This window comes from Sceloporus occidentalis, unplaced genomic scaffold (genome assembly GCF_023333645.1).
Source record: "Sceloporus occidentalis isolate IW3139 unplaced genomic scaffold, rSceOcc1.0.p SCAF_6, whole genome shotgun sequence".
In the NCBI taxonomy this organism is placed as follows: domain Eukaryota; kingdom Metazoa; phylum Chordata; class Lepidosauria; order Squamata; family Phrynosomatidae; genus Sceloporus; species Sceloporus occidentalis.
The window spans coordinates 55,344,613-55,371,946 of record NW_028316986.1 but is presented as its reverse complement, the minus strand read 5'-3'; the positions used below and the strand labels follow the sequence as shown (position 1 = coordinate 55,371,946).

Here is a 27,334-nt window from a genome sequence, read left to right as displayed (position 1 = left end):
TCGCCCTCCTTTGGACACACTCCAGTTTCTCAATGTCCTTTTTGAATTGTGTTGCCCAGAACTGGACACAATATTCCAGGTGGGGCCTGACCAGAGCAGAATAGAGTGTCACTATTACTTCCCTTGATCTAGACACTATAGTGTTGATGCAGAGTAGACACTGAAGGTACACAATAAGTGGTGATGCCTCAAAACAACAACAACAACATTGTGTTTTTAATAGATATTTTAATTGTTAACATGTTTAATCCTGTTTTAAGGGGGGGAATTTGGGACATAATTTTGTAAAGGTGGATTTTAATGTGTTGTGAGCCGCTTTGATCGTCTTGTCACAGAAAAGCGGGATACAAATAAATTATTATTATTATTATTATTTTAACAACCCATGTTCTTCAAGGATGTGAGAGCAGCTGCCGCAGCCACCTTGAAGCAACTGGGAAAGGCACCAACCAAGAATCATAAAACTGCAGTAGAAAGCTATTCAGGAAAAAAAAGGTCATGTGTAGGGATCTAATGCTATCCAAGCCAGGTCTTTGGCTAAATGCACAAGGACTTGAGAGATGAGTTAGAGAATGTAAGGCTACTTCCAGCTTTCTCATGGAGCAATCTCATTTTGCAAGGCAGTACTTTTACCCTTGCCTTTCGCGGCAACAAACCCAATCCCCCCCCACAAAAAACGTGTTATTTTATTCTTTATTTTCTTGTTAAGGTATCTTACAGTAATAGAATTATACTTGGCTACCTATGGCAGATCTGGCTTAAGACAGTTACAGTTGTTCTTATGTTTAACACACACAAAACATATACAGTTTCAAATAAAACTGGCAGCTCATAAGCTTACATTCATTAACTTTTAGACTCTCAGCTTCTGAACATCCCTATTTGATTCTTACTGTCAAAACAACCCCTAGTCCTTGAGCGAAGGTGTGTTGCGTTGGAGGGGCCTGGCAGGCGGACCCTGCAGCTGCCTCCATCTTTGCCAGATTGGGCCGCCCTGATCTGGCCTTTCCAAAACGCGACTCCTTTTTGCCCCCTGGAAAGGGCTTCAGTGCGTCATCTGAACACAGCCCCAGAGGAGCACCGTGGTGCCATGCGCCATGTGGCGTGGTGCAGAGTGTCATGGCGCCACAGGGGCAGAGTCAGGGCAGGAGCCGTGTGGACGCGGAGGGGATGCATTTTAAGTGCACTATCAATAATAGTCCTGAACTAGCCCCAAGACCTGCCTCTTACTTAGGAAGCTTCTGCGCCAGTAAAAGGCTCAGCAAGCAAGCAGGCTGGTTCCAGCATGAAGAGATCCTATAGGGACTAAGAGGATGTTCCAGGCCCTGGACCTGGTGCAACGTGGAGGAAGTGCCACAGAGTTGCCCTTTGGGGGTTTTAAAGGGAGGCTGGATAACCATCTGCCAAGGATGCTTTGACCGAGAGTTCCTGCAAGGCAGAAGGGGGCTGGGCTGGATCCGGGCCCTTGAGGCTCTGTTTCCCTATTGCTAGCAGTACTGAGCACTAGCCTCAGGCTCACCTTATACTTCATGCATCAGCATGAGGGCAAGGGGAGCAAGGGCACTCTGGTCTCCGCTACCCAAGCAGCTCTCTTGGATGTTCAGTGCCATGATGCACAGCATCTTTAAAGTAAGGACTAAGCTTGGAGTGAATGTGGGAGCCAGCAGCCGCCTCTGGCCAGGGATCCTAACGGCACAAACGTCTGTGAATTGCAGTCTACTGTAATGCTTGAAATGAGAGCGCGGTGCCAAACCGTGTTGTTATTTCTGCGCTGAGGAGGCACTTCTTCCGCCAGCACAGCGACCCCGGCGTCGACGGCGCGGCTGCGCATGCGCGGGCCTTTCCTCCCGGCGTGCTCCGCGCGGCTGGCATGGCGGCGGCGGTGGCGGCTCCCAACACGTGTCTCTGGCGTTCCTTCCGCGTTTGACGCCGAGGGGCGTGGCCTGCGCGGGTCCCTGAGTGATGGAGACGATGAGGGCCCTGGAGCGAGTGCTGCTGAGGGGCTTCCCTAGCGCAGCGGAGTCGCCGCGGTGGAAGCAGAACGGGGCGGAGACGGCGGCAGGTAAGGCTCTCTGTCTCTCCTTCCCCCCATTAAGACACTGCAGAAACAATCCATCTTGGGACCCCTTTAACTGCCCTGGCTCAAGGCGAGGGAACTCTGGGAATTGTAGTTCTGTGAGACATTGAGCCTTCTCGGTCAGAGAGAGCGCTCTGGTGCCACAAGAGACTACAGTTCCAGACTGCTTTAACTGCCCTGCTGCTGGCTCGGTGCTAGGGAACCCTGGGAGCTGTAGTTCTGCCTTTTCTGTCAGTGGTGCCACAATAAACTGCAGTTCCCAGGGTTCCCTGGCACTGAGACAGGGAAGTTAAAGGCGGCCTCAGACTGGATTATTATTGCTGTAGTGTGTTCAGGACCTAATAAGGGTGCCTCCACACCTAAGGAATAATCCAGCCTGAGAACACTTTATACCATAGAATAACTGCCCTGGCTCCATGCTGTGGAATTCTGGGAGCTGTAGTTTTGTGAGACATTGAGCCTTCTCTGTCAAAGAGCTCTGGTGCCACAATAAACTACAATTTGAGACTGCTTTAACTGCCTTGGTTCAGTGCTAGGGAATCCTGGGAGCTGTAGTTGTGGCGCTAGAGCTCTTTCTGAACAGGGAACGTTGGAATGTAGGACGTGTCCTGGAAAAGGAGGACATCCGGTTACCTTGATAATCATTTATTTATAGCCCCCCGATCACAAGGAATCCGGGCGAGTTACAGCAAGAAAATACAGAGAATACAATAAAATAAAACACAACAAAACAAGATAAAAGATTATTGCCACTGCTTTCCCCTGAGGCTGAGAGAGTGTGACTTGCCCAAGGTGACTTGCCCAGTGGGTTTCGTGGTCAAGCTGAGGATCGAACAATACCAGAATTCCCTAGCATTGAGCCAGGGCAGTTAAAGCGGTCGCAAACTGGATTATTTCTGCAGTGTGTTTTGGACCTTAGTTGTGTAATGTTTTGTACTTAGCTTCTCAGAAAGAGTGGTGTATCCTGTGATGGTGTATTTTGTACCTTCATTGAGAACTGCAGGCAAAGCATAGATACAAACGTTGTTTCCACATTTTTCTAATACGAAATATATATTAGTTGGTGAAGCTGTTGCTGTGCTTGATGGTGAAAGTGACATGTCAGTTTTATAGAAAGCTACAACTTAAAATTGTGTATTGTGAAAGGTGTTCAGAGCAAATCAGACCTAATGGGCCCAAACAGACAGGCCAAAATAAAGCTGCTTCGGTTCACTTTGGAGGTATGTTGTTTGAATGATGCATGCATCCTGAGAGGCCAGAAGCCATGCCAAAGCCATGCTTCAGTCCTAAGTAGTGGAGTGCAGCTTTGGCGCAGCTTTGGCGCAGCTTCCGGCCTCTTAAGATGTGCATGTCATTTAAACAGCATACCTCCAAAGTGAACTGAAGCAGCTTTATTTTGGCCTGTCTGTTCCGGCCCAATGTTTACTAGATTTCCGGTCTAATCCTTGAGAACATACAACATTCCTTTTCTTTGGAATAAGAGGCTTTGCTGTTAAATTGCTATATAAAAAGTAGGCTGTTTTTTTAAAGAATTTCACTAAATATATTTTATTTCAGAAAGTGGATCTTTGTTGCAGTTGCTGCTTGAAGGGAACTATGAAGCTATTTTACTAAGCAAAGCAGCCCAGAATATCTTCACATCGCCTGCAGGAGCAGAAGAAACTATTGACAGCTATTTAGAAAAGCAGATCCAAGCTTATCTAGACTGTACTTCTGAAGATGCTGATTCTATAGAAAGGTAAGAATAGCTTTATTGGGAAAAGAAAATATTATTTTATCTTGTACAGAAACTAGCAATGACATATTATTATTATTATTATTACTATATTATTATTTATTTCATTTTTATATCCCGCCTTTTCCCTGGTATAGGCATAATTTTTAGATAAAAGCATTTTTTTTTCATTGGGGCACAGTTTATGGCTTGGAGTAATTGATAACTTAAAATGTGGTTCGCATTAGCCTCAGTTTGCTGTATTGTCAACAGGCAATTCCTTTTTTAAATTATTCTTTTTTTTAAAAAAGATTTTACTGAAACAAACGCAACCAACAAACAGTGCATTTCAGATCCAGTACAATGAGGTATATTGAATTGATGTTTCCTGATTAGCCATATATGAAATCTTCACTTGACATGAGAACAATTATAATAGAGTATTTCCCAAAAAATCAACATGTGGTGAGCAAGGAGACTGGCACATCCATTGGCATGCCTGATAAAAGTTTACCAAGAAATTAGAGTGGTCATAACTGGCAGTTCCTGAACATTTAAAAATATCCCTTTCCACAATTAACCCTAAACAGAGCACAAACTCTGAGCTGATCCGAACTCACAGATAGACATAACCAGTCAGTGTCTAGTATAATCAAAGGCATAAATCAATGTGGTGATTATCTTTTGGAAGTAGATGGGAGAGAGTGTGTGTGTGTGTGTGTATGTGTGTATATATATATATATATATTAATTTGGAAATGAAGAGGGGCAAATAAAATAAAACAACAAATACAGATAAACCATCCAATAATCAAGTTATGAATTCATCTGATTGCTATGACAATCCAGTCAAAATCTGATGTAAAATTTATATTTTATCTCAAATTGCAAGTAAAAGCAAAACTAACTGATTTCGCTTACAGCTGGCACACAAAACACTATTACATTTCTTTTCCTGAATAAGTGAAGGCTGTTGTCTTTAAATGTTTACAGCTATTCTAATTAAAGTAATTTCTATATATGGGAAACTGAAACCACATTGATTTGGTATGTTTTATTTCCTAATTAAATAATTTAGTTCAAATAAGAATCATGCAGGATTAAAGGCCTGCATTATCTAGTGTTGGCTTGAATACAGTTGCTGGTCCCAAATAAAGCAGACACACTGAATCAATAGAATTTATTTAAGTGTTGACTTAACATTCAGTAGTTGATTCACTGAATCGATCAGGTTGGACTTGCAGTTGGATTTAAGCCATTGTGTTCCCATAGTGGCCAACCAGATACATTCATGCATTTTTATTCATTTTTCAATTTAGCAGAGGAAAGTTCCTTTCTTTTCTGCTAGATAAAGGTAAGGGCAGGGAACATCTTCTCTCACACTGAACTGAGAAAGTCAAGATATGCAGTTGCTTTCCCCAGGCTTTTTGAAAGTCTGTGCAATCACTGCAGACTGTGCAATTTAACCTTAAACTGAATTACCGCAGAAGTTTTCCTTGGAAGAAAGGTTGAACAAATTTTGGTCAGAAGTGTATTTCCATGCCCAAACTTAATAATCATTTGATGGGTTTTACATTTCTTAAATAAAATGTGTGTAAAAGGAGAAGGTCCATTTTGAAAGAACCTGTGGATTTCTCTCCAGTGTTCATTTGTTCCTGTTCTAACTGCATATTGTGTCTTACAGACAAAGTGTGGTGTTTCTGATTGGTGTGGGGAGCTTGCAGTTGTTCGTTCAGAGCAATTGGACTGGACCTCCTGTTGACTTACAACCTGAAGATTTCCTACCATCTGAATTGCTACAGCAATGCAATGAGGTATACAACCAACCTTCCCCACTCTGGTCCCTCATAGTACAACTGGTGTGTTAAACATGCTCTCTGTCATATTAGAGATCTAGCAAGTCCCTTTATACATCATACAATGATTGCTCAGTGTCCCTCCTAGATGGCCATTCAATTGTACTGAGTACTGTAAAGCCATTTTTTATTTTTTATTGATTAAAAGTAACAAGACAAAAAAAGACATTAAAAGACATTAAACATCAGTACCACAACAAAAAGAAAACAATATTAAACATTTTAGCACATCCAACAAATTCCTAACTACTAATACATATAACATTTGACAAACTTCCAACTAAATCATTGAACTTTGTTTTATTAATCTATATGTTTTTACCCCATTAAGGCAACATAAAGGGTTTAATATATGATATGCAGTAATTTCTTCTGTGTAAGTTACTTTTGGTATTTAGATCAACCTTGTTATTGTTCTATTTTGTAGTTGGATTCATTCCAGGTCCATTACCCAATTAGGCCCCCAATTTTATTTTAAGTATTTAATCAAAGGATGCCAATTTTTCCAGAATTTCTCTAATGGTCTTTTTTGTGAACTCATATGTCTTCCGTAGCTAATCGTTTATTTCAGAGGTCATTTTACTCTTCCACTTAGCTGCATATACTATTCTGGACGCTGATGTTAAATAAAAGATTAATCTGCCATATTTTGTTTCCAGTGTTTCTTCTGTGTTGATATGTAACAAATATATTTTTGGGTCTAAAGATATATCCATTTCTAAAAAAAATTCAAATACTTGGTGAACTTTTTTCCAATAATTATTTGCCAATTTACATTTCCACCACAGTTGAATAAAGGTACCTGATTCTGCTTCACATTTCCAACATCTATCATTATTATTTTTATAAATCTTTGCCAAGGCAGAAGAGAGTTCCAGTGTAGAGATCTATTTATTTATTTAATCTATATCCCACTTTTTTCCCATAAGGGACCCAAAGTGGCCTATACCCTACATTAGTTTAAACATTAATTTAAAGCAATTACAGTGGACCCATGATATCCACTAGTGTTTGGTTCTAGGACCCCCCTCCCCCGTCCATAGATACCAGAATATGTGAATGGTCAAGTCCCATTATATACAATGGCATTGTAAAATTGTGGTCCTTACATAAAATGACAAACTCAAGATTTATTTTTTGGATTTAATTTTTGTTGGGGTGAATATATTGAATCGATGAATGCCGACTGTAAAAGTACATTAAAACCTACCCATTGCCTACCCCAACCAGTTAAAAATTGAAGTCCTGTTTAAATAGGAAGGTCTTTGTCATCTGACATCTCAAGGAATAGGTGCAGCTGTCACACTAGTTTTAACTGTGCAAATGCACTCCTAACCACTGGTGATATCTGGGCTTTCAGCCTTAGGGTTGAATCTTAGAGCATTCTCAAGCTATAAACCTGAGATTTCAAGGGGAATGAAACCTCCATCCATCAGGGATGACTTCCTAATCTGCCTTCCAGTGATCTAGAGCACCTCTGTCATCTTCATCCAGTGCATTTGTTCACCCTCATAGAGTCCATTACTAACAACAGACACTAGTTTAGTACTGAAACAGCTTCCTTGAAGTCAAATGGATAGGAGCGATAGAGTTGGGGATCATCAGCGTACTGGTGACATCGAACTCCAAATCTACAGATGATCTCTCCTAGCAGTTTCACATAGATATTAAACAGCATGAAGAGTAGAAATGAACCCTGAGGATACCACAGACCAATGGCCAGAGAGTCCTCTGGCACTACCTTGTGAGTGCACCCTTCCATGAAGGAATGAAGCCACCATAAAACAGTTCCTCCTATTCCCATCCAAGGAAGGTGGTCCAGAAGGATACCATTGTTGATGGTATCGAACATTGCTGAGATGTCCAGCAGAACCAACAGAGACACACTCCACCTGTCCAGTTCTTGTAGGTCGTCCTCCAAGCCAACCAAAGCTGTCACTGTCCTATAATCAGGCTTGAAGCCAAATTGATTAGGCTGGAAGACAGATTGAGAGAGAGGGAGCACACATTAATATTTCTTCAAGATCAAGCTGCAGAAAGGACTGTGAAGTTAATTTCTTCAGAGGACCTGTAGACAGCTCCAAGTACTACTCTTTGCAGGGTCCTAAGCTCTTCAGATAATTAAGAGGGAAACACACATAGACAGAAAGTGATGCTACCTACTGTGATCCGGGAACAATGACAAGTGGGGAAACAGGTGGATAGAGGGAAAAACTAGCAAGAAATAAAGAGGGAGGGGGAAAATAGTATTATGAAGAAAAAAAAACAAAGTTTCTAACTCATACAAACATGGATACTTCTTGTAGTGTTCAATAAAAATATGTTCACTGTAAGCCTTGGTTATAAATCTAATGACACTTAGAAGATAGAAGTCATTGATGCAAATTCCACACATTCAACTTTCTTCCTCACCTAAATTTCCTGCTCCTTTTTCCTGTTTGGATATTTTTCTGTGTTCTATGTAATATTAACAGTGGAATTTGTATTTCCTCTGATTTATTTATCGTGATTTTTCTGAAAGCATACAGTTGTACAGTATTCACTTATTAGCAGCGTAGAGTACAGAGGTATATGCAGTGCCATTAGTGTTTTATAAGGAGTTTTATCCAGCTAGTAGTATTTTGAAAGGAGGCAAATGGAAATTGCATTAATGGAAAGCAATGCAGGTTTTAGGTTTCCTTTTTAAATAATTTGAAATTGCCTAAGATGAGCTTCTTGCTTGGTCTTTCCAGCCTGGTGGACTGTCTGCAGCTGTCCTGAGCATGTTGGTTCTAGATGGTGAATCAGTCTACAGCCTGACTTCCCATTCAATTTTGTTGATGCTAGCCAGAGAAGTGCTTGTGAATTCAAGACATAAACTAGAAGCTATTCAGGTAATGAAACAAGTGATGAAATAATTGTGCTTGTTGCCTTCTTTCATTTGGCTTTTGTTATGCATATTATCACTTGCACCAGGTTTCTTGATTCACTCTTTCTTGTTTTTTATCAATGCTTTATTTTCACATGATTGCAATATTGCTAGAATTTCTTGACAGTCTCAAGGAAGTGAGTGGAAACAGGACTCTTAACACAAAGGTCTGCAGGAGAACAGGACCCAAGCAGTAAAGGTGGAAGCCATGCTGTAACTAAAGAAAGGGAAGTCTAGGATCAGATGGGTGAGAAGATGCTGAGCTGTAGGGGAGAAGTCAGGAGAGCACAGGGGCTCAGCAAGGCAAGGCAATGTCATTATGTCAAACAGGTTTATGGTGTGTGTGTATGTTTTGTTAATGAATCCCTTTTATACATAGGTACCATAATAGAAGATTCTCATCCTCTAGAAATATGGTCTGTATTGTTTACAAAGTGAATATTGTGAACAGGATTTAAACAGTTTGTAGAAAGTATATTGGCACCAAAATTTAATTCAGAAGTGCTTGAACCAAAACATAATGCTGATAGGGAGAGAATTACTAGTACTTAACACTTTCTTTAGAAAATTGCCCTTCCTTCATCTGCTTCTTCTTCCTTCTAATGGCACTCCTGCTTAGGCCTAATTCAGATGTTGTGTAACTCAGAGTTGGGAAGAGTAGGCTAAAGTCTTGAATGTGTGCTCTCCTTTGCTTTGTTTTCCTTTCCTTCAGAATGGTAATGAAAGGTTTAAGCTTTTTGCAGTTTTTAGTATGTCCAAATATGGAAAATGATGGTTTGTACAAACTGTATAGTTGGGCCTCCATATTCCTGGATTCTTTATCCACAGATTCAATATATATATATATATATATATATATATATTTTCCAAACAGCAAACCTTGATTTTCCATTTTATATAAGGGACATCATTTAACTATCTCATTGTATATAATGGGACCACGCCTCCCTCTCCTGCCGGACTTTGGGCCAGGGGCCAAGCTGCTGCTGCCGGGCAGCTCTCTCTGGGGTGTCGGAGGTGTGCATCTGCACACCGCCCCAGGGAGGCCGCCCACGGACTGTGTGCAGGACTCCTGTTTGTTTTTGCTGCGGCTCCGAGGCGGCTCCGGAGGACCAGACTGGGGACACCTGGGGGGAAGGTGGAGCGAGGGGCGTGTCGGTGGCAGCGACACGCTGAAAACCAGCTGCCTGGACTCCTTCTTCACCACGCCTCCCTGCAGTGGTGCATTTTTAGCGGCGTAAGAGCTAGAAGAGGCTGTGCGGATGTCAGCCTTAGAGCAGGGGATGCCTGAAGTGGCTAACCTCTGCTCTTTCAATTGCTGGGAAAAGGGGGGAGGAGGTTATGGATGCGGGGGATGCGCGGGCTGGGGAGGAGGGGGATAACATCGGCATGAGCGGAGCTCCCATTGAGGTAGTGCTGGGCAAGGGGAGATATGGCGGTGGGAGAAGGGACTTGCGTTACAGAGGAAGGCGGGACTGATGCGTCATATCTATCTCTCCTTCCTGTCCCCCTCCCAACCAAAGGGACCTGAGGGTCACTCCAACCGTGCCACAAACCCTGTCGCTGCTCCTGTGCAATGCCAGGTCGATTAACAACAAGTCCCACATCCTCCATGATCTGCTGGAGGACACTAATTGCGACCTGGCTTGCATTACCGAGACCTGGCTTGGGCCTGAGGGGGATGCTGTGTGGGCACAGGCCCTCCCTGCTGGGTTCTCGGTGAAGGACCAGCCCAGGTTAGGTGGGCGGGGGGTGTGTGGCCTTGATACATAGGAACACCTTGTCTCTCACCAGGAACCACATCCGACAGACGTCCTTTATCGAGTGTATTTACCTGACCCTAAAGGCTAAGGACAGTCTAGGGATTCTGTTGGTGTATCGGCCACCCCGTGCACTAGCGGACTCCCTTAACGAGCTGACACAGCTGGTTGCGGAGCTGATGCTGGAGACGCCCAGGCTACTTGTCCTGGGTGACTTCAACATCGCCCTCACGGCCAGCTATGTTCCACCCGGTGCGGCTCGGGAATTCATGGATACCATGGCGGCCATGGGCCTGTCCCAGCTGATTTCGGGTCCAACGCATTTTGCGGGTAATACACATGATATGGTCTTTTGTTCGGATGCGGAAAATCCGTGGGCGGAAATAACTAATATTTCCCCCCTGTCATGGACGGATCATTTCCTCATGGAGGCAAAAATCAAGGCCTCTACCCAGATCCCCCCCGGGGGTGGTGGACCTATTAGGATGGTCCACCCTCGAAGGCTGATGGAACCCAAAAGGTTCCAGGAAGCCTTAGAGGGATACATGGTTGGAAGTGACGGCGATTCTGTTGATGCCCTGACTGGTATCTGGAATACCGGTCTCTCTAGGTCTATACACACCATCGCTCCCAAGCGCCCTCTCAGGCCCGCTTCCAAACGTAAGCCCTGGTATACGGAAGACCTCCGGGCAAGGAAGCGGGTCCTGCGACGGCTAGAGCACTGCTGGCGGAAACACCTACGCTTAGCCGACAAGGCTCTCCTAGACCGCCTTTTGCAGGACTACGGAGAGGCGATACGAGCAGCTAAGAACTCGTTCTATGGTGCTCGTGTCGCGTCCACGGAGTCGCGTCCAGCAGAGTTGTTCAGGGTGGTCAGGGAGCTAACTCAGCTCCCTCCTGCCCCGAACCAGATCCTTGAACCTTCTAAGGCCTGCTGTGACCAATTTAACAACTTCTTCGCGGATAAAACCTCTCGGTTAAGCGAAGGTCTTAACGCCGGCATTGGAGCAGAACCTAGGGTAGAGGCATCCAGAGCCTCCGTGGACTCTATTAAACTGGATCAGTTTGAGTTGGTAAGTACCGATGATGTGGACAAGATCCTCGGAAGTGTTCGGAAGACCACCTGCTCTCTCGACCCTTGTCCCTCATGGTTAGCGGCGCAGGGGGGACCGGCAGTAACTTTACTGTTACGCCGGATTATTAATACATCCTTGAGGGAAGGGCAATTTCCATCTGATTTAAAATTGGCCATCGTAAAACCTTTATTAAAAAAGCCCTCCCTCGACCCCCTGGTATACAATAATTATCGGCCAGTCTCGCTGCTGCCATTTCTGGGGAAGGTGATCGAGAGAGCGGTTGCAATCCAGCTTCAGTCGGTCTTGGATGAAACGGATTATCTGGACCCATTTCAAACTGGCTTTCGGGCGGGTTACGGGGTTGAGACGGCCATGGTCGCCTTGGTCGATGATCTCCGTCTGGGCATCGACAGGGGAAGCGTGTCCCTGTTGGTGCTCTTGGACATCTCAGTGGCTTTCGATACCATAGACCATGGTATCCTTCTGGAGCGCCTGGCTGAGGTGGGAATCGGGGGCACTGCGCTCCAGTGGTTCCGGTCCTACCTCTCTGGGAGGTTCCAGATGGTGCAGCTGGGAGACGTGTGCTCCAATAAGAGGGCCCTCACAACTGGGGTCCCTCAAGGAGCCATTCTGTCTCCCATGCTATTTAACATTTACATGAAACCTCTGGGAGAGATCATCCGGAGACATGGGGCACGGGGTTATCAGTACGCTGATGACACCCAAATAGTCTTCTCTATGTCTCCGACTGATGCAGTGACTGAGGATGGCGTCTCTCCTCTCGTGGCATGCCTGGAGTCAGTAATGGGCTGGATGAGGAAAAACCGACTCAGTCTGAATCCAGAGAAAACGGAGGTACTCGTGATAGGTTCCCCTGGTCCAGGAATGGCGGTGGTTCCACCTGTCCTGAACGGGATCACGCTTCCTGTGAAGGACTCCGTGCGCAGTCTGGGGGTGCTTCTTGATTCGTCGCTTCACCTTACACCTCAGGTGAATGCGACGGTCAAGAACACCTGTTATCAGCTTCGGCTCATTCGCCAGCTGCGCCCATACCTGGCCCAGAGGGACCTTGAAACGGTGGTACACGCTCTGGTAACCTCTAGATTGGACTTCTGCAATGCGCTCTACATGGGGCAACCCATGTATCATACCCGGAAGCTACAGCTGGTGCAGAATATGGCGGCCAGGCTGGTCACTGGTACTTCCAGGACCAGCCATATTACACCTGTGCTCAAAGATCTGCACTGGCTGCCTATTCGCTTCCAGGCACAGTACAAAGTGTTGGTGATTACCTATAAAGCCCTACATGGCTTGGGCCCAGGATACCTGAAGGACCGCCTCTCCCCATACATTCCGCCCCGCACCCTCAGAACTTCTGGGCAGCAATTACTTAGGGTTCCAGGGGCCAAACTCTCCTCTACAACGAGGAGGACGTACTCCATCGTTGCCCCGACCCTTTGGAACACGCTGCCCACAGAGCTCCGCTCGGCCACCTCCTTGGCTCAGTTTAGAAGGGACTTAAAAACCCTTCTATTTCGAACTGCATTCCCTGAGTGAAGTCCTAGATGGCCTCCCTCCCTATGTTGTCGGCAAGATGGATGGCTGACCGGGGTTTTTAAGTTGTTTTTAATATGTATAATGTATGTACTGTTTTTATCATGTTGTTCACCGCCCTGATCTATGGAAGGGCGGTATATAAATAAAATTTTTATTTATTTATTTATTATAGATTTTGGTATCCACAGGGGGTCCTGGAACCAATTCCTAGCAGATACCAAGTGCTCACTGTAGTTAGCTTTTTGAGATTGGCCTCATGGTTTGAGCGAACAATAGTATTAGCTTTTTGAGAATAGCTTCATGGTTTGAGCGAACAATAGTATTTAAATATATGGTTTTACTCTTAATCCCAAACAGAATCTTTTACCATCCCACATGCATAAAGAAGAGAGACCACATTACTTATCCAAGGCACATATCTGCTCAGCATTTAAACACTAAACTATAAGTTACTGTTATATCGGAATGATGGTTATGCTCACTTGTTCTCCTGTTAGCGTAATAGCATTTTAAACCTGGATAAATATCTGGCAAATAATAAATAAAACAATAAAAATAAATATCTGGCAGTGTTCGAAAGAAATACTAGTAACCCTAACAATCCCTCAGTTGTGTTTATCACATTTGGTCTCGGCTGTGTTGGTTTATATGTTTTGTTGTTGTTTTTAATTATTGCATGCTTTGGATGACAAAATCCATAAAGACTGTGTACAATGTCAGCTGCAGGGTGGCAAACAGTTTTGTCTTCTCAAATCTACTGAAGCTTTTGTGAGTTCCTGAATGAAGTGTCAAAATAGAGAACAAGGTCTCCTGTATATGTACCTTATTTTATTCAGCTTGATAGCATACGTCATATTTCATTGTGTCCTGTGCAAGGCAATACAATATCTAGCTTGACAGGTGTTTCTAGAACAGTTTCAATAAACTGCATGCAACTGTTCCCTGGGATATTTTTGCCCTCCGATCGTGCAGTTCCTTAGCCTTGATGCCTTCTACAGGGCATGTTATAATGTAATTGCTTTGCGCTGAACAGACACAGCAAAGTCAGGACAGACGTAGAAGCCCATCAGCTAATTACCCATTAGGTGTCAAAAGAAGTGTCCCAGTACTTCTTAAGAACCTCTGTCTTTATTTCAGTGGCATATTTATTTATCATGTCACCTTTGCAGTAGGTTTGAAAACATTCTGTGGATTATACATGTCCATAGTCTTTTCCTAAATCCTGTCAGTTTTTATAGAACAGCCACATGTTTGTTGGTGTAATTCCTTTAGCCATTGTTTCCATTCTTCGATTATGAAGATGCTGCAATGTATTACATCAGTCCATTTATCTCATTTTTGTGCATATTAAGTGGCAGTGTCTTCCCAAGGTTACAGACAGGTGTCTTTCCTAGCCCTACCTGGAAATGGTGAGGATTGAACCTGTTGTTTAAACCCAGTTTCTAGACTCACTGAATCAGTAGTATTTACATAAATGTTGAGTTAACATTGAATAATAAATACCATAGAGTCACCAGACCCCCATCTGATCTTGGCAACTAAACAGGCTTAGCTCTGGTTAGTACTTGGATGGGAGACTGTCAATGAATACTAGGTGCTGTAGGCTATATTTCAGAGGAAGGAACTGGAACCACCTCTTGGGTATTCATTGCCTAAGGAAACCTTATGAAATTCTTGGGATTACCATAGGTCCACAGGTGACTTGACGGCACATACACACACGATTGATCCATTGGATCTACACTGTTGGGACTAGCAGTTGGGTTTAAGCCTGAGTGTCCTGCATGCAAAGTACACAATGTGTCGTTGAGCTAGACACTTTCTTTCACTGTAGGGTTTCCACTCTAGCTATCTGTAGTGCCTGCAGTGTTTGTAGATTATGTTCTTTTGGTCAATTGCAGAGAGACCTTTTGGTTTTCAGTATCAGGAAGGTTGTTTGTGTTATAATGAGTTAGAGCTAACCTGTTAACATAACCATGTGAATGTGTTACAGTCCAAAGAAGTTTTGAAAACAAATAGATTTAATTCATCCAAATACCTTTCATTCTTGTTGACAGACATTGCCCTGGTGGACTTTGCGATGTGTGACCATCCATCAGCAATTATTAGAAGAAAGATCACCTGAACTTTTTGCTGTTGCCCAGGCCTGTGTACAGCAAGGTATATTAAAATAGACATTAGATATTAGCAAGTGAATCGTCTTATTAAAAATAATAATTGTAAGCCGCTCTGAGAGCCATTAGGGCTGAAGGGTGGGGTATAAATAACGTAAGTAAGTAAATAAATAAATAAAGTGATCAGATATTGCATTCTGTTCAGATCATCATTCCTGTCTTAAATTTTGGATTACTTGTGTACTTCAGTGCTTAAACAGGAAGCCACTTCATAAAATATGACTTGGTTTTATGACTTCTTTTAAATCTGAGAATTCTGAAAAAAATGGATTTCAGTGCATAATGGTCAAGTGATCACTAGCCTTTTTGTATTCATAATGATTGCATATTGTTTTGCTAGAGATAAGCGCCTTGTCATCTTGTAAAACACAAAACAAAATACCATTGGATTGATCTCAGTGTCCCCATAACAGAATGTTCAATAGCTTTGTGTGAAGAAGATGAAACCCATCCTGCTGGAGTGTGTAGGCTTCTGGTATTCAATAAAAATTGCATTTGAAAATCCTACTTTTAAATGATCCAGTTAATGCACTAAATACCAGTGTATTATAGTAATTGGAAAGTTATTTCAGTAAGCAGTATAAAACAGTCTTCTCACTTATCATTATAATAGCCAGCTGAAGAAAAGCATCAGTAACCTCTTAATTGGAAGAATAGAAAGGTAACAAATTATTTAAAGTTGAACAATTAGGGTCCATTCAAATACAGTTAACATCATTGAAACAGTCCATTGTAATTATCACATTTTTTTACTGATAGCCCAATCTGCCCCCATTTTCTGGGAATTTGTTTCTACATTTTCAGTGGGATTCAGCTAAGTAAGATTTAGATGGGTGGGGTAGTATTTTGAAAAGCCAAAATAGCATTATCTTTCTAGGAGCCATAACCCCTTTAGAAACCAAGGGCCCATGCAGACAGGCCAAAATAAAGCTGCTTCGGGTCACTTTGGAGGTATGCTGTTTAAATGATGCGTGTGGCTGGAGCATGGCTTTGGTGTGGCTTCTGGCCTCCTAGGATGCATGCATCATTTAAACAGAATACATCCAAAGTGGCCCGAAGCAGCTTTATTTTGGCCTGGCTGTATGGGCCCTCAGATACAGTCAGCCCTCCATATCCATGGATTTATTATCCACTGATTCAAGCATCAATGGCTTGAAATATATTTTAAAAATATATAAATTCCAAAAAGCAAACCTTGATTTTTCCCATGTTATATAAGGGACACCATTTTACTAAGTAATTATATTTAATGGGACTTGAGTTTCCATGGATTTTGTTATCCATGGGACGTCCTGGAACCAAATCCCAGTGAATATGAAGGGCCCACTGTATTACCGTTTTAATTTAGATGTTCAGTCTGGATTTTCTGCTTCACATGGATGCAGATTAGATATAAATACTTTACAAAATGAAATAAAGCCAATAGAATAAAATTTCATTAAACATAAGAACAGCCCTCCATGATCAGCCTAAACTTCTGTCCCACCAGAAAATACTTAAACGTGGTATGGTGCCAGAAACTAAAGTAATCCCATTCTGGCTTGTCCTTAACTGGTTTAAAAAACAAACAGCCAGAAGAAGAAGTGGTGTATGCAAGATTGAATTTTACTGAGTTTCCAAATACAAACGACTCTGGACATCTCTTAAGAGCTAGTGTGTAATCACTGGGTGTGTCTGGGTGTATTTTCCCTCACTGTTCTGCCTGCACGGGTTCTGTAACCCTTAAAGACTTGCATACACTTCCACCAACAAGACAGAATCCCATAAATATGTCAACTTACCTACTCATTTGTTCTTCACAAAAAGGTAATAACATTAAGACAGCTGGTAACTTCAGCATCCCAGTAGTACTAGTATCATTTGTTTTATACCAAATTAACAGCTACAGATTTGTCAAAAGCCGAACTTGTACTGTCTGGGAATGTGATGTCTGCTAATTCAACGAGGTGTAAAGAATATTTGGAAATGTTGTTAGCCTTGTAAGTTTATATACATATATATGGCATATATAGTGTAACAAACAACACTACATTTCTTTTTAATGAGTCTGTCCCTGCTTTCTGGACAGCAACCAAGCAGTATGATCTCAACTGCTGCCACAGGTGGGGAAGGAAATGGTACAGGTTCACTACTGAGTCTATAGTAGACATTTTTGTTAATGTCTTTTCTAAACTTGAAAGTGGTTAATGCTGACTGTAAAGACAAAGGCAAATTAACTTGATATGATGACACATTCTAATTTGACTATCTCATACTTTTGTACTTGAAAGCAGTGCCTTGAAATAAATTATACTTGGCAGGTATGCTAAGCATCTTTTTATAGAAATTACATCACTCAGCTATTACTAATACCTTGTAATGTTCATTTTTAAAACGGACCATGGAGCCCAGCCAGTTTCTTAAATAGAAAACCTTTAGTAGAACTATCATTCAGTTTGAGTGCAGAGTGGTAATTTTTTATACATAGATATCTCAGGCTTTTGATGCCAAATGTATAAATATCCAAATTGCCTTTGTATTTGAAAAAGGTATAAAGGTAGAGCATTTTTGCATGCTTACTATTCTGTGGCTGCAGTAGGGTTATATTACTGCTTTATCTTGTCTGTGACCTTGGCCAGCTGCTTATGAGAGCTCAAAGCTTTTAAAAGTGAACAACATTAGTTCTGGGAAAGCAGGATTTTTTGGTGTGTGTGTGTTGGGTGAAGATGTCTCTATATGCCTAAGATTAATCCACTGTTCCAAAGAGTTGATGAGCTTCGTCAGAAAATGAAGCAGTTATTATTCAGAAATGTGAATAATAATGGGTTTCTTGACTGCATGTTTAGTATTTTAAAGGATTTCCTTTCATGTGATACATAATTTAGAAAATCACTGTCCAAATATAATTGCTTGCAGTCTAGTATAAAGTCTGAAATCCATTACTAAGAAAGGGAATACAGTATATGAAAATACTTTATTTTAAAGGGTGACATGGATTTGGATTAGTGCAGGCATAATGTTTGCAATCTTTTCAGTTAAGATTCAGATTGAAAACGTGCCATTGACTTAAGTAATCCCTTCTCCCCCTTCTTTTCAGCTCCTTGCCTGTTCAAGTTTAGTTATGATGTATTACTATTGCTAATATTTTTATTTATCTCCTAATCTTCTGCTCCTAGACCAGTGAGAGCAGCTTACCTCAGTTAAAATTCAATTCATTACATTGCATTATATATTCCTAGAAAATAATGCTATTAACCATTAACCTTACTGTTAGAAAGTCAACTTCTGACCCGGTTCTTCAACTCTAGGTAACAGTCTGTTCAAGGCAAAATAGTCTGGAAACATTGTTTGTGTATGGATTGTGTTCGATCAATTTCGGCTTATAAAGAATCTGCAAAATAACGGCAGTCCATTTGTGGTTTCACTGTTAGAAGTGAAAACAGAACACAAATGTCTGCTGCCTTTACTTTACCCTTTTTGATTTAATTAGGACGTCTGTTTACCATAAAATAAGATGATTAAATAGATTCTCTAGAACAAGAATAGGGAAAGTGTGGCCCTGCAGATTATGATGGACTGCAGTCCTCATCTTAGCATTCTGTTAACATCTGGGGAGTGCACACATTCCCTGGCTTTTCCTAAAGTCTATTTGAAAACCAGGAAGGTAGTAGGTTTAAACATTTGTGTTGGTTGTTTTGTGGCCTAAGTGACAAATCCAAAGTGTCTTTCTTTACTTCTCATTATATGTCCTTCATATTCTGATTCTCAATGTCTTCTCCTTTTGTTTCTTTGATTTTTGCAGTGTTTGAAATTGAGACTTTGTTCACAGATGATGAATGTTGGCATCTTGCTGTTCAATTCCATCTAGAGTGCGCTTACACATTTTTGAATTATTATGAGTATAAAAAAGCCAAAGAACACTTCCATGCAGCTAAAGACATAACCAAGTTACAAATTGATTTGACAGGTATGTTTCTTTTCCATATTCTTGAGCATTAATGTTTAACACTTAAGTAGCATAGACCACTTGAAGTTTTTAAAAAGAATGAAATAGTGAATATGCTAAAGACTATTTAAACTGTGAAGTTGAAGACTTTCATGGCCTGCATCCATAGTTTTTTGTGGGTTTTTCGGGGTATATTGCCATGTTCTAGAAGAGTTTATTCCTGACGTTTCACCAGCATTTGTGGCTGGCATTTTCTCCAGTGGCAGCTGAAATGGAGGGAGGGTCTTTCCTCTGCTTCCGGAGCCTAGGCATGATGGAAGTGTGCCTCTTCTTCTCCCCCTCTGTGGTCAGAGTAGTGGCACTTGGGATAGCTTTAGATTACATATGTTTCTTTGAACTGTTGTTGGTTAGTAAGTTATATTGTGATCGAGTCTTTGTCCAGGACAATAGGCTTGAAGTGGATAAACTTGGATCCAGTGGCCGTTATTTGTTTGTTAAATTTGTATTTCACTTTTCCACCCAGTAGTGCTAATGTGGCTGCTAATAACATAATTATTTTAAAAACCAGTAAAATAGCAAGAAAACACAGAACAAAAGAAGAAAAAAGGCACACACACACACACAAAACTATTTAAAAGATTGCTGAAATCAATAAAAGCAACCAATAAAAACCAAATAGTAGTATTCGAGAGAGCCAGCATAGTGTAGTGGTTTGAACATTAGACTATGTGTCTGGAGACCAGGGTTTGAATCCTCACCTGGCCATGGAAACCCACTGGGCAATCTTGAGCAAGTCACATTCTCTCAGCCATGGGAGAAGGCAAAGACAAACCTCCTCTGAACTAATTTTGCCAAGAAAACCTGATTATCGGTTTGCCTTAGGGTCATCATAAGTCAGAAAAAAAATGAAGGCACACAACAACAGCTGTGTTCGTCTTTTTTCCTATGAGAGGTTAATTAAGAAAAAGAAATTTCTAGCACTCGTCCACTTCAGCAGATGCCTAGAGTCCACAAAAGCTTATGGTAAAATCTTTTTCCTGTTTAGTCTCAGAAATGCTACAGGATTCCCTTATATATCTTTTACAGTTCAAGCAAGTACAACCTATTTTCAAGTCAGCTTGTGGTATTGTCTAAATTAAAATGTCTTTATTGTTAGTGGAAGGCCATTAAATAGATTTCCTGGGCCTCTTTTAGCAAGGAATTTCATGCTAAAAGACCTTCTCTCAAGTATCCACCAAGTATACCTCAGGTGTTCATAGGAAAGATGGGAGATCCTCTCCCAAAGTTCTCAAGATCAAGGCAAAAACATATGGGACTTCCTTGAAAGAATTCTACTCATGGAAACACTGTCCTCGGTGATCTCTGAGCTGCCAAAATACTGACTCCAGATGTTGGGTAATCCTCTGAAAAACTGTGTTTTCTGAAAGTCACTTCTACCACCTCCCTTTAAAAAAATCATTTGGGCACTAAAAGCTGCAATCTTCCCAGAAATTTTATTAAATAGGAGCCTCTTGTTTTCCCAGAGGCTTGATTATTTTGACAGCAGTTTTTTTAAAAAAAATCTGAGGGGTCCCAGGAGCTATGCAAAAGGCCTTGATGGACTGTACAATTCCCACCTCTGCTCTAGGTTTGGGTTAGACAGGATCCTCACATGAATTAATGGAACAAAATGTGACAGTCCATTCCAGTAAGGCACGTTGAGGGAAAGGGACTGTTTCAGATCTTTCTTTTTGGTGATCCACTACAATAGTTCTGGATTGCTATTTTTTCCCCATTTTAGTGCCCCTACTAGGAATTTGTTGACATTTTAGGGAGCTTATTTGATAGATACATTCAGGCTATATGTGAGTAATGTTGCTTTAATTTCATCACAGCTTCCAGAATTTTTGAAATTTTAAACTTTAAAATTTCAATGTCTGTTCATCGTAGATCATAGGCCTATATTAACTCATAGAAGAGTATTATTTCTTATTTCTGTGACTCAATAGTATAGTTAAATTTTAGGACAGAAGATTTAATTTGCTGATGAACATATTTTTCAGTAGTTTGTTGACAAATTTCGGTTTGGGAACAGAGTATGCGTAGAATATTTAACACTAGAAAGTAAATTTAAACATGATATAGTAGGCATTGTTGCATTGACACCTGCTTCTCCTCCCTTGAGGATGATGATACCTGATAGAGATTCACCTCATTGGGAAAGTGTAAATCCTGGGATTCTGGCTGGCTTCTTCAGAAACAGAACTGCTTTGTGAGAAACTTGTCCTATCCTGGGGAGCCATGCATCTGACCAGACAGAGATTAAGAAAAAAGAGCAATGATTGCGGTGGGTGAAAATTAATATGGTGAAGTGATGTAAGATTTTCCATGCAACGGAGATACTGAAAACCAGGAAGGAAAAAGAGTGATTACCTCTGGCAATAATTCCTTCCTTTTGTTAAGGAGCTACTCTTCATAGGAATGAGAAAGCAGATATCCTCGCTCACTTCACTGGGAGCATAGGGAAGGAGGGGGGAAGTGAGTCTCTTAAGATTTTGACGTGTGAACTAGTTTGGCTTCTCAAGCTATCTGATATGGTGGACCAGCAAACCTTTTCCCAGTGTGCCAGGTAACAGTGCCATATTTGTGCCATATTAGTGTCATATTCAGATAGCTTCCTGAAAACTCATCCTAGGCCAGGAGTCAATGGCTCACAGACCAGCAGGGGTCAGTGGACCATGACTTTAAGTAGTGTTGTTCTAGACAGCCTTCCCTAACTGATTCTCTTCCAGTGTGTTGAACTATTACTCCCACCATCTCCAGCCAGCATGACCGTTGTCTAACACATCTGGAGGGCAGCACCATGGGGCAAGGTTGTCCTAAAGTGTTCAGCATCTCATAATCTTCAGTTCTAATTAATGCTTGGTAGTTCTGTCCTTTTCACCTAATTATTTTAGTACCAGTACTATTTATAGCTTGCATGCCCTTCTCCTCCCTGCTCCTGCATCTTTTTTCTTATTTTTGTCTTTTCACTAGCATGCTCTGTAAAGTTACATGGTGTGGAGGAATTGCTAACATTGTGAGATAATTTTATGACTTGCAGCTGGTAAGCTTGGGTGAACTTGAAGAACCTAAACAGAAGCACTTAACAGAAGCATTTGCACAACAAAATACAGTGTTTTTATTTTAAATTAACATTAATTGGCTTGGTATTTGTGATTTTAATCAAATTGAGTCTGAGCTGGAGGAAAAAAAGGTACTGTCATTTATAATTCTTAAACAGAACAGAAATGCTCATTTGCAAATGACAGATGCTTAATGCAAAGTTATAATTGCAGACTTGTTCCTTTAGGATCTGCAATGGACAATTAAATATCAGTAGTTTGCCAAAGAAATGATAATTCATCATTCATGCCTTCTGAATCCAAGCTTGAGATAAATTTCAGTTACCAATTTTACCTGCTTTACAGTGTATAAAGTAATGAATAGAAATTGGCTGCCCTGACATACCTATTAAGGCAGCACCACTGGGAACACCAACAAATGCACCATTGCAGAGAGATATTATGGCCCTGTAAGAGAACACATGGTTTGCATGATGACTTAATTATCTGTTTCTCCAGTTAAAATGGGATTACTGTCTTTGGCCTGGTCTGCACGCCCCGCAACCCTAGTATGTGGCGTCATTGTCATGGCGGCCTCCCATCTACATGGGAGCCACCGTGATGCCAATGCCGCCACTGAGCACCCAAATATGACGCACACAAAGTGGCATCATGACAGCGCCAGTTCCTGGTTGCGGCGTTCCTGCGTGGCAACCAGACGGCCGCAGAAATAAAACCATGGGAGAAACGGGCCGAGTGGCCCCTTTCTCCCATGGCTGCGCCTGTCGGGGTGTCCTGGGGCATGAAGCCCCAAGGACACTCCTTTTCAGGACCACAGAGAAGTGGCATTTTGCTGCTTCTCCATGGTCCTGAAAAGCACTGGATTGGATTCTCTGGGCTGCCGGCGAGGCTGCCCTGTCCCCAATCCAGCAAGAAAAGGGTCAGGTGCAGGCCACCCCTTTGTTTCCATTCTTGTAATGTTCTTCTTTCTAATTAGAGCTTCATTTTCTCCTCTTAGACAGTGTTAAAAGACATGCGTGTGCCCCACTGTTGCCTACTAAATACAGCTATGTTGTTGATTTGTTCTTCTGTGCTTTGCTACAAAGCCCATAACTCATTAAATGAAAGGTTTGCATCTATAGCTAAACTTATATGTAATTCTCCTTTTCTATTTACTAGTTCAAGTTTCTACTTTCAATTCAGGTTCTTTTTGATTCTACATACCATCTAGATTGGGTGACATAAGTGTTTTCCTTTAAGACATTAACATGTACAATAAAACATTTTATCTGTCGTTATAAGAGATAAGCCTGAGAGATTAGTGAGCAAGCAGTTATACAGGAAAATTGTAACACTCATGTTATGGGTCATTCAGTAAAATTAAAATAATATTTTCAAGATGTATGTGTGTGTTTTCTCATTATTTTTTTTAATGTGCAGGCCCATGTGGACCATCAATCGGGGTTAAAAAAAAGTCTGTATAGATTTTTTTGTTTGTTTGTTTAAAGTTTTTCTTGAGTGTTCAAGCTACAAGGGCATTGATCTTAATATAATTGTCCTCACGAAAGTAACCTGTGAATTCATGCCAGAAAAGAAAGAAGCAAAAATTGTACAACTTAATTTTAAAGAACACATAGCACCTGCTGTATTTTAATTATTTAGTATGTTGATGTCAAATGGTGAGTTATGCACAACTTCCTAAGAGCTTCATAAACTAAGTTAACACTTTCCAGCTCTTCACTGTCTTAAACTGATTTACTCTGTAACATCTTAGAGCCTTAATAAAGAGACCTTGAAAGCCAGCACTAGCTATCTTAGGAGCACATCTTCATTACTTCCAAAGCTTGGGTCTGTTCATATAGGTTAGCAGGCAAGCAAGAGATAGGGCCAAACTAGACATGATATTAAATGCTTATTTGTAAATAGTATCTTGTGCTAATGGATTTTCCTCCTTCCCAATGAAATAATGTATGAGGAGGGATTTTTTTCCTGGATCAAAGTTTGAGAGAGAGATGCTACATTTATCCTTTTGGCTGCCATGATCATGATTACTAATTAATGCTGTTGCATTTTTAATTTTAAAAAATGTATTTGACTTCTTTCTCTCCTTTTTTTCAAGAGCAGGATTTAAGATGGTTTGAAACAAGATTAAAGCAGGCACACATAAAAGCACACTATATTCCCTGGGTGTTGCCCTTCCATTTATGGTCCAGACACTTGTGGGCACATACAGCTTCAGTTATTCTTGTTTAGAGATACTTCACTGTAATGAATTGCTGCCCAAATCTTGTACCTATATTAACGAGATGGCCGTAGATCAAATCTTTGCATTGCTGCTGTTGTCTGTTTTTTCTTTGGTTTGTAATTTGTGCAACTAATGTTGCATGGACTCTTCTTGCTTCATAAACATGCCAGTGTTGACCTTCTTGGTAGCTTACATGAATGACATATGCCATCCTGTTCAACCACAAACTTAATTAGTGGTGAATGAAATCCTCTTGTATGGTGTAGTATCCCTTCTTTGTGCACCAACAAGACAGCATTAAATCTTCTGGATTACATAAAAAAAACCAAACATTGGTATTGCCAAGCTTAGTCAGTATTTTTGAACATATTCCTAAAAACACTTGGGTATTCCCCATATAATTTAAAAATATAATATGACAGAGCAGCCCTTGTAAGTAATGCTTAGAAGATGTATGTTTTAAATCAGAAACCAAGTTAGCAAAGACCCAAAATGTGTGGGTTTATTTATGGTTAGAATGAAGGAACAGGGAAGTTATTTTGATGGCAGCATGCTGATTAGTGAGGTTAAATGGATTTGCCAGTGTCAGAAACAAGATTTGTTACTGTAGCCTCAGTGTGAGCTAATGAAGGTCTTTGTGGAAGCTTTATAGTTCTGTGGGTGGAGGAGAGGAACCATATTTTGTTGTGATAATGCTTTACAAACTTAAAAAAATAAGTAAGCCAAGGCCAAGAAAGACCAACATTCATGTCAGCTGGTTTGGTTTGGACCAGATGGTTAAAGAGAATAGTGGTATCCAAACTTCACAGCAGCAGCAGGAGTCATGGCAAGATGTTAAAAGTTGATGGATCTCATTTTAATGACACTTTCTCTCTAGATTTCATACAGCAAATGAACCATAGAAAGGGTTTTTGGTTTTTTTGGGGGGGTTATGTCCATAGCAAATGGAAGAAGAAGAAAATAGTAGGGCTGTTGTATGGAGGAGATGCGAAATGCTATCGGGGACAGAGAAAGGCAGAAATATTCAATACATGCTTTGCCTCGGTCTTCTGACAAAAGGAATACAGTGCTCAAACTGAGGAAAATAGAGCACATGATGTAGTAGTAGAAATATAGCATAGAATAGGTAAAGAGGTAGTACAGGAATACTTGGTCAATCTAAATGAATTTAAGTGACCAAGGCCAGGTAAACTACTTACAATGGTATTAAAAGAACTGGCAAATGTAATCTCAGAACCAATGTCAATAATCTTTGAGAATTCTTGGAAAATAGGAGAAGTCCCAGCAGACTGGAGAAGGATAAATGTCCCCATTTTCAAAAAGGGGAAAAAAAAGAGGATCTGAACAATTACTGCCCAGTCAGCCTGACATCAATACCAGAAACGATTCTAGAGCAGATTGTTAAAAAGAAGGCATATAAGCATCTAGAAAGGAATGCCATGATCACTAAAAGTCAGCATAGGTTCCTCAAAACTAATCTTATCTCTCTTTTTTTTGATAACATTACCAGCTTGGTAGATAAAGAGGATATTGTAGCATATCTTGATTTCAGTAAGGACTTCAACAAAATTCACCATTATACTCTTGCAAACAAGCTAGTAAAATGAGGACTACTGTTAGGTAGATTTGTAATTGGTTGACTAGCTGAACCCAAAGGGTGCTGACCAGTGGCTCTTTTTCATCTTGGAGGGAAGTGACCAGTGGGGTGCCACAGGGTTCTGTCCTAGGCCCAGTGCTGTTCAACACCTTTATCAATGACTTGGATGATGTAATAGAGGGCATGCTTGTCAAATTTGTAGATGTTACGAAATTAGGACGTGTAGCTAATACCCCAGAAAACGATCAGAATTCAAAATGAGTGTTGCTAGAGACAAGGTGTTACTGAAGGCATCCCATCTTGACTTATGAGTTCCTATGGCTTCATTGCAGAACATGTTATTGGGGAAGCTCTGGCAGCTGATTATTTAGGCAGGTACAAATTTGATTTACCAGTCTTAGAAGAGGAATTAGTTCAGGCTTTATCCACCTTGACAAATGGCCTTCACAAGTGTCAATTCAAGCATATCAAAAAATTAGCTGTCTGCTTAAAGGCTTAAGGTACCTCCCTGTGTGGGGTACATAATCCTCAAGTAAAACTCAAGTCCAGGGCAAGACCTTGTTCCCCTAGAAATCTAAATTTCTTTTTATTACTCTATTTTTAAAAATGTCAAAATGATCACTTCTGGCAACAATATTCTAATTACATCTTGTTCTGTATTCTCTAAAATATGGGTACAATTGGTTTTATTTAGGCTACCTTTAACATTCAAGACAAATCATGATTTGAAAATAGAGGCTGATGTAGAAGGTGACGATTGAACCCATGGAACAAGACAGGTGACATGATCACAGTGATAGGGTAGAGAGATGGTTTTCAATAGAAATGTTTAAAAAAATATCAAGTAACTTAACAAAAAATTGATAAAAGCTGTAACACTATGCTGATTAAATCCACGTAGTTTTTAAACCATGAAAGTTTAGCCGCAGAAATGCATTAAATCAATCAAATACCTAAGCAAATTAGAAACAGCCTGGTTTCAATTGCTGGTCAGTCATGAAACAAGGCAGCACTGCAAAGATGCTGCTGCAGCAGGTATTACCATCCAAGGAGGCTTTCTCCAAACACCACCTGTCTTATTCTGAAAGCAAGAACATTAGGAAGACTATCTCAATGCAGAGGCAGGTTTGCGTAGGAGGAAGTGGCCCTTCAGGTATCTAGATCCTAAGCCATATAGATAAACTGTTGGAATAAACGGAGTGTTCATTTGCAACTTCTTCTCTGACTGAAGTTTATAAAATGTGGCCACATTTGTTGTTTTACTTACTGAACCATGCTGTTTACATTGTGAAACACAAGGGCATTGTTCCAAATTTTACATCTTACTGTATTTATTTCTTAAGATGTTTTTGTCCTTCCTCT

General features: G+C 41.0%; 1 protein-coding gene across 6 annotated transcripts in view; it reads left to right on the top strand.

Moving 5' to 3' along the window:
* The first annotated feature begins 1,941 nt into the window (after positions 1-1,941).
* The window catches only part of TTC27 (tetratricopeptide repeat domain 27), a 105,150-nt gene continuing 79,757 nt past the window's right edge, over positions 1,942-27,334 (top strand). For 5 of the 6 annotated variants that reach the window (XM_089529711.1, XM_089529708.1, XM_089529710.1 and 2 more), the window contains exons 1-6: positions 1,942-2,062; positions 3,635-3,815; positions 5,476-5,605; positions 8,380-8,520; positions 15,006-15,108; positions 18,904-19,068. In XM_089529711.1, the coding sequence (XP_089385837.1) occupies positions 1,963-2,062; positions 3,635-3,815; positions 5,476-5,605; positions 8,380-8,520; positions 15,006-15,108; positions 18,904-19,068 (820 nt within the window). In that variant the 5' untranslated portion in view covers positions 1,942-1,962. The remainder of the gene's footprint in view (positions 2,063-3,634; positions 3,816-5,475; positions 5,606-8,379; positions 8,521-15,005; positions 15,109-18,903; positions 19,069-27,334) is intronic. The other variant, XM_089529712.1, reaches the window with a different exon arrangement.